Source organism: Chiloscyllium plagiosum, unplaced genomic scaffold (assembly GCF_037043375.1).
Source record: "Chiloscyllium plagiosum isolate Xiang-an unplaced genomic scaffold, Cpla_swu_hap1 HiC_scaffold_7, whole genome shotgun sequence".
Classification (NCBI taxonomy): Eukaryota; Metazoa; Chordata; class Chondrichthyes; order Orectolobiformes; family Hemiscylliidae; genus Chiloscyllium; species Chiloscyllium plagiosum.
In genome coordinates this window covers 46,524,389-46,538,548 of record NW_028270145.1, presented here as the reverse complement: position 1 = coordinate 46,538,548, position 14,160 = coordinate 46,524,389, and the positions used below count along the sequence as shown (strand labels likewise).

Sequence of the window (14,160 nt, the reverse complement as noted above, 5' to 3'; positions counted from 1 at the left end):
GGTGGACACTCTTACTGATTCTGTCTTGGACAGATGCATCTGCAGCTGGCAGATTGGCAAGGATGAAGTCAAGTATGTTGTTCCCTGTCAATATGCTGCAGACCCAGTCTAGCGGCTATGTGCTTTAGAACGTGACCAGCTCTATTAGTAGTGTTGCTGTCGAGCCACTATGTGGTGGACTTAGAAATCCTCTGTCCAGAGTGTGTTTTGTGCCCTTGCCACTTTCTCTAGGTGTTGCTCAATGTGAAGGAGTATTGATTAATCAACTGAGAGAGGACAGGAAATGGGGGTTTTCTTGTCCATTTTTAACATTAAGCCATGCGACTTCATGGGATCTCGAGTCAGTATTAAGGATGCAGAGAGCAATTCCCTCCAAACTGTATAGCACTATGCTGCCACCTCTGCTGGGTCTGTCCTGCTGGTGGAATAGGATATATCCAAGAGTAGGGATGGTGCTGTCTAGGACTTTGTAAGGTACAATTCCATGAATATGACTATGTCAGGCTGTTGTTTGACTAGTCTTTGAGACCGCTTTCCCAATTTTGGTACTAGCCTCCAGATGTGGGTAAGGAAGACTTTGCAGGGTTGACAGGACTGTTCCTGCTGTTTTTTCTGGTGCCGAAGTCGATTGCCAAGTGATCCATCTAGTTTCATTTCTTTGTTGAGACTTTACAGGGATTGGTAAAACAGAGTAACTTACTAGGCCACTTCAAAGGGCAGTTGAGAGTCAACCACATTGCTATCGATCTGAAGACACGTGCAGGCCAGACCAAGTGTGGATGAAAGATTTCTTTCCTTGAAGAACATTAGTGTGCCAGATGGGGTTTTTTTTGACAATTGATAAAGGTTTTGTGGTCACCAATAGATTCTTAATTCCAGATATATTTTATTGAATAGAAATTCCACCATCTGCCTTGACAGGATTCAAACCCAAATGCTCAGGGTTTAGCTCAGATTCTTGATCAATAACTCCACTAGGCCATCACTTGTTTAATTTAAGAAGAATTGCCATCCTTCTTCTTAATTTCCTCCCTGACCTCACCCTATCCTATCTTTGTAATCTGCAAACCTCAAATTATCTTGCCTGTTCCAGTCTGCTCTCTTGTGCCTCCCTAACTTTAAACATTGCACTACTTGTTACTCTGCCTTCAGCTGCTGAAGTCCCTAACTCTGGAATTCCTTCCCTAAACATCTGTCTCTATCTGTTCTCTTTTAAGACACCCCTTAATCTACCTCAGTGACCTAAACTTCAGCCTTCTAACTTGCTACTTCACTGAGTCCAGTTTTGATTGGTATTGTTCCTGTTTGGCATTTTGGGACATTATGTTAAACATATTATGTAAATGGAAGTTCTTAATGTTAGAGCATTGGATTTTTGATTGTGTGGAACTGTGTGGCAGAGACCATCATATTTTTACTGTAAATCAGATTAACCTTTTGAAGCAGAAGGCGGCCAGGGACCGACTAGAGAAAGTGAATCCGTGATTATCAGTTTTGGATTGTTCTCCAAAAACCAGCAGGTTACGTTTTTCATGCTCAAAGTATCCATGTTTCTATATTAAGACTATGCTGTTGTCGCAGAAAAATGAATGGTTTCATTAAAACTTCCTTGTCTTTTATGTTAGGAAACCCTCGTTTCAATGCATTCAAGTTCATAAGATAGAAGAGCAAAATTAGGCCATTTTGCCCATCGAGTCTACCCGTTCAATCGTGGCTGATATGCTCTTCACCCCCTTTTTGCTGCCTTCTTCCCATAAGCCTTCAACCCATTACCAATTAAAAATCTGTCTAACTCCTCCTTAAATTTACTCACTGTCCCAGCATCCACTGCATTTTGGAGTAGCAAATTCCACAGATTCACAGCACTTTGGGAGAAGTGGTTTCTCTTCAAATCTGTTTTAAATTTGCTATCCCTTCTTTTAAGACTATGACCTCTAGTCCTTGAATACCCCACAAGAGGAAGCATGCGCTCCACATCTATTTTATCCATACCTTTTATCAACTTGAATACTCCAATTTTTCCTCTCTTCATTCTTCTAAATTCCAGAGAGTATAAACCTAAACTGTTCAATCTCTCTTTATATAACAAACCCCTCATCTCTGGGATCAATCTGGTGAACGTCCTCTGAATATCTCCAATGCCACTCCATCTTTCCTCAAATAAAGGGACCAAAACTACGCACAATACTCCAGGTGTAGTCTCACCAGTGCCTTGTACATTTGCAACAATGCTTCCTTACCTTTTATATTCTATTTCTTTAGGTATAAAAGCTAACATTCCATTCGCTTTCTTTATTATCTGCTTGTACCTGCATGCTAGTTTTCTGTAACTTGTGAGTAAGGACACCCAGATCCCTCTGTACCAGAGCACCCCGAAGCCTCTCCTCATTTAGATAATAGGTCGCCTTCCCATTTATTTCAACCAAAATCCATGACCTCACACTTATCCACATTAAATTCCATCTGCCACATTTTGGCCCACTCTCCTAACCTATCTATATCCATTTGTAGGTTCTTATTTCCTCAGAGCAATTTACTGTACAGTCTAATTTTGTCATCTGCAAATTTGTTTATAGAGTCTTCTATCCCTGTATCTGAGTTGTTAATGTAGATTGTAAATAGTTGGGGTCCAAGGACTGAACCCTGTGACACCCCACCGGTTACATCTTGCCATCCAGGAAAAAAACTATTTATCCCAACTCGATACTCTGTCTTCTGTCCATCAGCCAGTCATCTATCCAAGCTAATAAATTACCCCAGCCTCATACGATCTAACCTTGTGAATTAACCTTTTGTGTGGCACCTTATCAAATGCCTTCCAGAAGTCCAGATATGTTATATGTCCAGGATCCCCATTAACAACTTTGTTTGTTACATCATTGAAGAACTCTAGCAAATCAGTCAAACATAATTTGCCATTCATAAAATCATGCTGACTCTTATGGATAGTGTTTTGACTTTCCAAATGACCTTAAATTGCTTCTTTGATAATGGATTCTACCACATTCTGAACTCCAGATGTTAAACCAATTGGTCTATAATTTCCCACATTTTTGCCTCCCTCCCTTTTTGAATAAGGATGTTACATTACATTTTTCCAATCCACTGGAACCTTTCCTGTGTCCAGGGAATTTTGAAATATTGTAACCAATTGATCTATTATCTCTGCCGCCACATCTTTTAAAACCTTAGAGTGTAGGCCATCATACCCAGGGGACTTGTCTGCCCTCAATCCTAATAGTTTGCTGAGTACCTTTTCCCTATCGATATTGATTGTTCTAAGTTCTATCCTTTCTATTGCCACTGACTTGCTTGTTCCAATAGGAATGATTCTGTTGTCCTTCACCGTGAAAACTGAGGCAAAGTATTGATTTAGCATCTCTGCCATTTCAGTGTTCCCCATTATTAACTCTCCAGTTTCATCTTTCAAGGGACCAACATTCACCTTAGTGATTGTCTTTTCTTTTATATACCTATAGAAGTTTTTGCTATCCTTTTTGATATTTTGTGCTAGTTTTCTTTCATAATTTACATTAGCTCTTTTAGTAATTTTTTTAGTTTTTTTTATGTTTGAAAGCTTCCCAATCTTCCAGCCTGCCACTGGCCTTTGCAATATGATATGCTTTAGTTTTTGACTCTATATTGTCCTTGGCCTCCTTGTTTAGCCATGGATATTTTTTACTCCCCTTACCATCTTTCTTCCTCACTGGGATATATTTTAGTTGTGAGGAATTGAGTAGTTCCTTAAACATCTGTCACTGCTTATCCGCTGTCTGACCCATTAGCCTTCCTGTCCAATCTGTTTGGGCCAAATCCATCCTCATGCCTATGTAATTTCCTTTGTTTAATTCCAGAACACTACTGTGGGACTCCACTTTCTCATCCCCACAACTGAATTTAGAATTCAATCATACTTTGGTCACTAGTCCGTCGAGGATCCTTAACTGTGAGGTCACCAATTAATCCCTCTTCATTACACAATACCAAATCCAGAGTAGTCTGCTCCCTGATTGGTTCCACAACATATTGCTCCAAGAAACCATCTCTAATACATTCAGTGAACTCTGCCTCCAGGCTACCCTTGTCAATTTGATTCTTCCAACCTATAGGGGTGTTAAAAATCACTCATGATTATTGCTATACCTTTCCTGCAAGCTTCTAATGTTTCCTGGTTTATACTGTGCCCCACTACTGTTTGGGGGCCTGTAGATTACTCCTACCAAGTACTACTTCCCTTTGCTATTTCCTATTTCTACCCAGATCAGTTCTTGATCTCCCATGCTTATGTCATTTCTCATTACAGCATTGATTCCTTCCTTCACCAGCAAAGCTACACCACTTCCTTTTCCTTTCAGTCTGTCTTTGAAATGCTGAGTACCCTTGAATATTCAGTTCCCAGACCTGGTCTCCTTGTAACCATACTTCAGTAATCACGACCAAATTGTACTATTTTGTTTCTAATTGCGTCATTAACCCATTAATTTTGATTTGAATGATTTGTGCTTTTAGATACAAAGCTTTTAAATTTATTCTGCTGGTAAATTTCCCTTTTTTTTGTAATTCCTTGGTGCATAAAACATTTACCTGTTCTGTCCCTCACCTTTATTGACTGGTAACTATCCGCCACATCGCTAATCTGCACTCTTACCTCCCCCCTCAAATTTGGGTTTTCTAATTTCCCCGACAACTGAATCCTCCCCCTGTTTAGTTTAAAACTCCGACTACAGCCCGAGCTATGTGATTCACTAGGTCCCAGCACAATTCAGATGAAGACTGACCCTTCATCCCTGGTACTGGTGCCAATGTCCTATGAATTCAAACCCATTTCTGCCAAACCAGTCTTTAAGCCATTTACCTGCTTAATCTTCTTGACCGTGTGCCAGTTAGCTCATGGCTCAGGTCGTTAACCAGAGATTATTGCCATCTTGTTTCTGCTTTTTAATTTAGCTCCTAGCTGTTCATACTCCCTTAACAACACCTCTGCCCAGTTGTATGCATGTCGTTGGTAGCTCTGTGGGCCATGACCACTGATTCTTTACCCTCCTACTCCAGGTTCCTCTGCAGCCCAGATGACACATCCCGAACCTGAGCACCAGGTAGGCAACACAACCTTCGGGATTCTTGATCCTGCTGATCAAGAACAGTGTCGGTACCCCTAACTATACCAACCCCAACTACAACTACATTTCTCCTCTTGCGCTCTCGCGCATGCTCTCGCTCTTCCCCACCGACCCACAATTAAGAGCTCTTAAGGATAGTGGAATCAAGGGTTATGGGGATAAGGCAGGAACAGGATACTGATTGAGGATGATCAGCCATGATCATAATGAATGGTGGTTCTGGCTCGAAGGGCCAAATGGCCTACTCCTGCACCTATTGTCTATAATTGGATGGCTCCCTGCAACACAGTGCTGCAGTCAGTCAGCCCATTCTGCCTGTAGTCCCCACTCCCATCCACATAGGGAGAAAGACTCATGAACCTGTTGGTCAAAGGCTGAGGCTCCTGCAACTCTACCTCCGAGATCCCTAGACCTGCCTCACTCAACAGCCACACCCTCCTGTCCACTGCTGAATTTGAATGAGTTGTGACTGTCTCCTGAAACAGTCCTGAACTTCAAGTTCGAAACAATAATAGTTACTACTGGTGATTAGAAAGGTATGAATTAGAAACTTAATAAGGGTTATAAAATCACTATGATTTTGTTTTACCTTGTATGAAGTATTGTTGGTTCTAGCTTGATGTTCTGCTTCCACTTTTATCATTAATGCAAATTTAAATATCGGCTTTGCTATTGTCAGTTTCTGTCAAGTGACTTAGCGTTTTGTCATGGTAGCTGCAGAAGGAAGTTAGAATAAAATAACTTTATTGTCATATACACTCAATGTGTATAGTGAAAAGCTTATACATCACCAATTAGTGCTGGCTTAGATACAAAAGTACTTAGGCACAGCTTTCGATACAAGACGTGTTGGAGAAATAAAATGTCCAGCATTATAGAAAAGAGTTCAGTACAGCAGACCTTGCTGGCACTTAGCTTCCAGTCTGCACTGAGCCTTCGCGCCATACCACACCAGTGACATGCCAAGCTGGGAAGCTGCAGCAGAAGGCTGGAAAGTTGCCAGGCCGGCGGACCACTGCGCCAGACTGGGAGGTCACCATGTTGGGAGGGCCCTACGAAGGTGCTGGAGTCGATGAGCAAATTGGATGTTGCATTTTTCTACTTTGAAAGTATTTACTTACCAGATTGTGACAAGCTTTGGGAGGCCTGAGGCCATTAGAAGTGTCAAATTGAAGTTATTTTCTTTGATTCTTTCCCAACTTGTTCTCAATTTTTTTTATTCATTCATGGGATGAGGGTGTCCAACCCTAAATTGCCCAGAGGACAGTTAGGAGTCAGCCATATTGCAGTGCATCTGGAATCACATGTAGGCCTGACCAGGTAAGGGTGGCAGCTTCCTTCTTTAAAGAGCTTTAGTCAACCAGGTTGGTTTTTCTGGCAGTTGGCAATGGATTTGTGGTCATCAGACTCTTAATTCAACGTTTTTATTGAATTCATATTCCACCTTCTGCTATATCAGGATTTAAACCTGGGTCCACAGAACATTACCTGGGCCTCTGGACTAACAGTTTGCTGATAATACCACTCGGCTATCACCTGCCCTGTGATATGGTGAGGGTTAATTTATCACTGGTTGTTTGTGTTTCTCCCTTTTGCTTTGTCTCCTAAATATACCCCAACATTCTTTCTACAGATCACTCTGGCACTGTTTGTGGACTCATTTGCCATTTACCAGAGTGGCTTAAGATAATCAGGGCCTCACCTCGTGTCTTGGAGGGCTATGTTAGATTGTTTCAACATGGAGGGCGTCCAGTTAAAATGCTGCCTGGCATCATTGAAATTATTGTTGGTGGGAAATAAATACAAGTTTTAACTTTCAGAATTTCAGTTCTCTCAAAATACCATTCTGTTTTGACTGTCTTTATTTATTATCCTTTATCCTCTGATATTTCTCTACTATTTATTTCATTTAACATGGCTGTTTCGTTTCCAATAGCTTTTAGTTTTGCTCTCCTTAACCAATTTCAAACTTGGCTTCTTGTGCCATGCTTCTCCGAGAATGTGAAACTTTCATGCGAGCCATCCTGCCTCCAAACCAAGCCTTGTGTTGACTGAAAGTCTGCTTCCCTTAAATTCACAAAGTGCTGATTACCACCCCTGAAGTCTTGTTTTTAAAATTAATGCACAATACCTTAAATTTCCACTATGAATCTTCAAATTACTTTACTCTCTAATAAGTTCAAAACTAGACTGCAACTTTTCATGACAATAACAGCTATATTGTTTCTGTATTCTCCCATCCATGATAGCTCGCATCAATTGCACCGCACGTATTACAAGTTCTCTACTATGTAAGAAAAAATGAAATATATGTATGATATTGGCTCAATCTCCTACTTGTCTCAAGCTCTGAATGAAATTCTTCTCACCCAGCACAAGTATTAAATATAGAATTATGCCTGTCCAATTACATCACAAGCTGATCACCCAAGAGAGTTTTTTTTATGGTCTTCTTCTGCAACAGCCTTTTAAATTTGCCTAAGTTCATCTCCTGAAGATTCAGAAGTTGTCCACTAAAGCATGATAGTGCTGCACTTTGACCAATCTTTTGGTGGGCACACAAATAAGAACAGTTAAGTATACAGTTGGTATATTCCAGGAGTTTTTCTTCAATGCCAACTAATGGAAGTTCTGTCTTCAACCAAAGCAATATTTGATGTAAAAACAAAACTGGATCTCCTCATCAGATCAGGCAGTATCAGTGGAGACAGAAACAGAGTTAACATTCTGGTCAACGACCTTTTGCAAAAACTGATGTAAGTTTATTGACTCAACACTAACTTTTTCTGGCATGCATATTATTTTGTTTGTGTTGGAATTTTTGTAGGCACTCTATTTAGGTAAAGGTCTTCCTCCTCGAGGTTGTTCTGCAGTCCTTTAGACTAATGTGTTCTTTCAATGAGTGATCAAGAAGATCTGTAGAATATTGTGACTATCACACTGAGAACATGAGTTTGTCATTTTTCTTTCATTGTTTGAGTAAACTAAGCTATTTCCCAAGCTACTGTCATAATTCATATATCCCTGGTCCCCACAAGCACAGGAAAGAGGCGAGTTTTCACTCACATGGATCACAAGCCAGCACTGCTTGAATGTCAGCATTAAATTTTGCCTGCTCAACCCTTTCTAATTGTGGTTTTATTTCAGTTCTCAGATTTATCACTAAACTATGAAAGTTATTTCATGCTGGCATCATGGGCAAATTGTATTCCAGCACCTGTTTTGACTGAACTGATTCATTTTCAATATGCCTGATTCTATGGCAACTGAACTCCACACATGTCTGTTTGAAATTCCAACAGGTTTAAGTTATGAACTGTATAGTCAACAGAAATCAAAGATGTAGTTGCTCAATGACTCTCCAACAAGGAGACAAATTCTTGTCAATTGTATCTGTTTTATTTACACATATGGACGTAGCTATTAAGTTTTTCAGTCATTCTTATAATCTTAGAAGTACTGTGCCCTATTCATCTTTTCAAATGCATCCCAATTAAGGAAGCCATAAATCTTTGCGTGTGGCTTCCTTGCTTAGTCAAATACTATAATTGTAATCAGAATTTTGTATTTAAAGCTATATTCTGATGCAGTTATGGTTAAATATTCTTACACCTTTGGATTTTATAGCCATATGTAAATATGCTTTTTCTAATTCAAATGTTAACCATTTGTTATTGCAGCTTTTACAAAATTGTCTTTCAGCTTCAAGGACAGCACATTAACACAACACTCAGTGACAACATTGGTTATGTTGTCTATTTGCCTTTTATTTTGTGTGTTCATGCTGTGAAACATTGTATATTTATATGGAATAGGGCTTAAACGTTCAAGATTTCTACACTGAGCACTTTGAAAGACCCCGAGATATTTGCGGAGGCTTGCAGCTATATCATTATTAATCTATACTTAGGCATAGTAATAATGTGCCAGTAAGGTATATTCACATGACATGAGTTCAAAGCCTTGAGTGTGACCTGACAGCTTGAATTTATACAACATGATGTCTAAATTTCGTGCATTGAACTGGAATTTGCACTATGCTATTGTCCTTCATTGAACTTTCTATGAATATGTACTAAATAGAAATGAGCTGCTTTTGGGTCAGGTGAGAGGAAAATGCATGCTACCTAATTCAGATTTTGAATGGACTGTTAATGAACGTTTTTTTGTGGACACACAAGGGCCATGAATATTGTTCTGTCATTTTCATTTAAAGGCACATTGGAAGAATGAATTGTTCAGGTCGACAGGTTTTTGTTACATTGCTTACTGGAATCCTGCAGTTAACACTTTCTGGAATTTGACTGCACTCTCTAAAATGAGAGTGTGTTCTAGTGTAAATTAAGCATTAAGGAAGGATCAAAGAAATCAAGTCCAAATGCCAGCATTGAATTGATACAATCAATAACTTGAGCAGTCTTTCTTACTCTGCAACATGAATACATGAAACAAAAAAAAAGAAAATCAAGGCACAGAATTATGTTTTATGAGTTACCTAATGTATCTTAAAATGTCAAATATACCAAAAATGCACCTTGTTTTGATGCACTTGATGTAGAAAAACTACTAATTGACCAGAATTTGGGAGTTGGAATGACGGCAAAGACCATCTCTATTCACCATTATTATTCTATAAAAATGACAGCCGCTTCTAGCATCTGTGCATGCACGGTTAAACAGGAGATCTGGAAATTGCTGTCAGTGAAACACTTCCCCCACAGAATATGCAGCTGTAGTCATTGCTCACACAACCTACACACTGATTTGGCATGAACATTTCACCCACTATTTTAGCAGTATGAATCCATGGAAATATTAAGCCTTATTTAAGCAGGAATAACTGAGGATTGTTTATGATGTAATAAATCAAAATTACTATTGTCTGGCTTCTTTGGTCTTGAACAACTTATTTTACAATTTCTCCAAATTCTCTGCAATTTAAAAGTTCTTAAAATAAAAGAAAGTAACTTGCTATTTAAAATGTATGATTTTTGTTTCTCGCTTTATCCCATATCTATGCCACATTCTTTATTTGACGTTCAGTGATTTAAATGTCAAAAAGTTACAACAAGATAGAGATTGTATTAACCCCTGTGAAATCACGGTGGATGGCTTCTTCAGTGTTAATGATGAGCATGATTGCGTTACTGCTAACCACACAATCATGATAAATATGGGATTGGATGTGATAGTATAAAACCTTGCAGACTATACAAGCACTTAAACATTGCTGGAAAAAAAAGAGGGAATTGAAGCTAACCAAATCTTCATGCTGCCCATGGTCCAACCAAGCAACATCTTTTCTCTTGTCTTTTAAATTGATGGTCCCTTTCCATGTTTGGTTTCTTGCAATTCTCTGGAGAAGGGAGTCTGCAAAAAATATCCCTATCCTCAATGATGGCTTAGTCCAGGACCTTAGTGCAAAAGATAAGGCTAATGCATTCACAACAATCTTTAGCCAGAAGTGCCGAGTGGCTAATCCATCTCCAACTCTTTCAGTGGTTCCCAGTACTATATATGCAGTCTTCAAATTCAACTCCCTCCACATGATGGCAAGAAATAGTTGGAGACACTGGATACTGCTGGGTCCTGACAACATTGTAGCAACAGTACTGAAGACCTGTATTGCAAAACTTGCTGTCCCCCTAGCCAAGCTGTTCCAGTACAGTGACCATACTGGCATTTACTTTAAAATGCTCAGAATTATCCTGTATACAAAAAGCAGGATAAATCCAACCTGGACAGTCTACTCTCAATCATCAAAAAAGTGATGGAAGGTGTCATGAACAGTGCTATCGAGCAACACTTGCTTAGCAACAGCCTTTTCACTGACATCCAGTTTGAGTTGTGCCAGGGCCATTCAACTCCTAACCTTAGTTCAGCTTTGGTTCAAGCATGGACAAAACATTGAACTCCAGATGTGTGGTGAGAGAGAGAGAGAGCCCTTGATATTAAGGCAGCATTTGACTGTGTGTGGCATTAAGGACTCTTAGCAAAATTGGAAGGACTCAGGCCAGAGGAAGGTGGGAATCTGTGCTGGATGGAGTCATACCTTGCACAGAGAAAGGTTGTTGTGGTTAGAGGAGGTCAGTCGTCTCAGCTCCAATACATCTCTACAGACGTTCCTGTCGGTGGTGTCCTCGACCCAACCATCTTCAGCTACTTCATCACTGAACTTCCAATCCAAGATTATGCCAGAAGTGGGGATGTTCGCCAATGTTCAGCTCTGCTCATGACTCCACAGATACTGAAGCAGTCCATATTCAAATGCAACAAGATCATGACAATATCTAGACTTGGGTTGAAAAAATAACAAGTAATATTCATGCCACATAAATGCCAGGTAATGACCTACCCAATAAGAGAATATTTAACCACCATCAACTGTGTTACCATCACTGAATCCCCCACTGTCTATATCATGGGGGTTATCATTGACCAGAAACTGAACTGGGTTAGCCATATAAATACAGTTGCTGCAAGAGCTAGGAATACTGTGAGTCACTGTCCTTCTGACTCCCCAAAGCTCATCCACCACCTACAAGGCACAATTCAAGATTATAATGGAATACTCCTCACTTACCTGGATCGGTGCCGCTCCAACAATACTCAAGATCCTGACACCATCCAGGACAAAGCAATCTGTTTGGCACCACATCCACAAGCATCCACTCTCTCCACTACTAGTAGCAGCAATGTGTACCATCTAGAAGATGCACTGTGGAAATTCACTAAAGATCCTTAGGAAGCACCTCCCAAAACATGACCACTTCCATCTCAAAGGACAGGGTAGCATAATATGTAAAATATATAATTGTTCCCATATCGTATGGGAACACTACCACCAACAAATTCCCTTTCAACACACTCACCATCCTGACCAGCAAATGTGTCACTATTCATTTGGGGTTGGTCAGAAAATCCTGGGATTCTCTCCGTAACAGCACTGCGGGCGTAACTTACAGTAAGCGCATGGATTGCAGCAGTTCAAGAAGGTGGCTCACAAAACCTTAGGGGCAACAAGGAACAGGCAATAAATACTGGCTGACCAGCCAGCAATGCCAAAATCCCACAACTAAATTTTTTTTAAAAAGGCATCACTTTGTCTCTTTTTTTTTAAGCAATGTTTAAATACAAAAACTAATTTCCATTGTCAGTTTTCTAGGCATTCCTATTTGTAAGTAGTGCTGCAATTTAAATTTGACAAAGTTATGTTAATATTCCTTTTCAAATTGACATTTTAGGAGGTCTTTTAATTGTGGTAATAACTTTGCTGTATGCATGCCTTGAAAAGCATTTTAATGATTTCCTTTGTAATAGTACAGTTAAATGGTGTCCACTAATGATTACACAGCTGCTTTGCATGGAGAAAATGTGGTAAATGGAAGAATACAACAGAGTTTGGGGAACTAGTGAAGAAATGAATAATAAAGCATCTTCTAAATTTTCTCAGCGTTGGTTTATTAATTAAAAATTCTTTCTGTTTCACAGCGGATCCTTTAGTTGGGAGCATAGCAACCCAATATTTGACCAACAGAGCAGAACATGACAGGATAGCCAGACAGTGGACCAAGAGATATGCGACATAAATTGCATCACTTCCTGTGTTGTGAAAAGGAGCAGGAGGCATTATTTACAATGTGCAACAATTCTTTATAGCCTTTACAATACGGACTTCTGTGTATATGTTATACTGATTCTAATCTCTGCTTTTATCTTTGAAGATTGGGAAAGGCCCTATAAAAGGTAAAAGCTATTGAAGTAGATCTTTGTAGCAGTAGATTAGTTATGTTAAATGCCTACTTGCAAGTCTGCTTCTTTGGGATATCAAAATGTATTTTGTGATGTAATAAGGAAAATGTTCCTCAAGTCAACCAAATATTATGGTGCATTTTAGCCTAATCCATTATCTGTATGAAATCTATGATAGCTGTAGATTATTAGAATTTTGGCATTCGTATTAAACCCAGTTCCATTTCTGATCATGTGGTACATGCTGTTGTGAATCCGTTTTACCTTTTTGTCAATTTGTAATGAAGAGATTTCATTTAAACCTTTGTAGCTCTAAATAATGAGCATATGATGTATCATCTCAAAACACAATAAACTGTTTCCGAGGTTATTTATTTATTTTACATTTGGTGTGTTTCTTTGATGGGAAGAGTAGTGTTATTGAGTCATATTGTTGGATGTAGTTTGGTGATCTCCTCAAGATTGCAATACAGCTGAAAAACAAGTAGAGGTGGAATAGAATAACTGTCAAAATGACTATTGGGTGAAAAGTTAAGGTTTGATGCTGTCATTAAAATGTTATGATGCAAGTAGTTGACAGTGGATAAGTGGCAGAAGACTCATGCAAGCTGGCAGTTGTGTCTTCACTTCCTTGTTGATGCAAAACATTATTTTATGCTCAACATAATTTAGGACATATCCCTATCTTTTTATTATGTGCTAATAAAATTTTACTAATATGAAGGAGCAAGTGCTATTACCAACTTTGCTTTAATGCAGCTGTTAGGATGCATACTGAGAGTAGTAGACTAACATAACTATTATGTGTTGTCGCTCTTGTAGTGTTGTAACTGAACAGGGGTTATAGACAGAAATCCAAAGCAAAATGTTGCAGATGCTGGAAATCTGCAATTTAAAAAAAATAAAAGTGCTGGGGAGAAAACTCTGAAAATGCTACATGTCAAAAGTCGTTTAGGCAGCATTATTTTGAGAGAGAGAGAGAATGATCTCTGACCTTGAAAAAGAACCAGGAAAAGTTCATAGCTCTAATAGGTTTTGAGAAAGAGATGGATGGGTTTAGGCCAAAGGGAGGTCTGATAGGGTGGAAGACAGTTTTTAGAAATGTGAATGACAAATTTACCCCTCGAGGATCTAAAGGAATGGAGGTGAAGCAAGAAAAGAATCAAAAGATGTCTCTAGAGCAGAAAAGCTGACTGAAAGAAAATAAACAAGTATAAGAAAGGGAACAAAATGGGAGACTGAATTTATGGTCTGCAATTGAGCTCAACACTGAATCCAGCAGACTGTA

General features: G+C 39.2%; 1 protein-coding gene across 3 annotated transcripts in view; it reads left to right on the top strand.

The window, feature by feature from the left end:
- Positions 1-13,242, top strand: part of ube2e3 (ubiquitin-conjugating enzyme E2E 3 (UBC4/5 homolog, yeast)) — a 152,093-nt gene extending 138,851 nt beyond the window's left edge. For all 3 annotated transcript variants that reach the window (XM_043693491.2, XM_043693490.2, XM_043693492.2), the window contains exon 6: positions 12,612-13,242. In XM_043693491.2, the coding sequence (XP_043549426.1) occupies positions 12,612-12,709 (98 nt within the window). In that variant the 3' untranslated portion in view covers positions 12,710-13,242. The remainder of the gene's footprint in view (positions 1-12,611) is intronic.
- Positions 13,243-14,160: the final 918 nt, after the last annotated feature.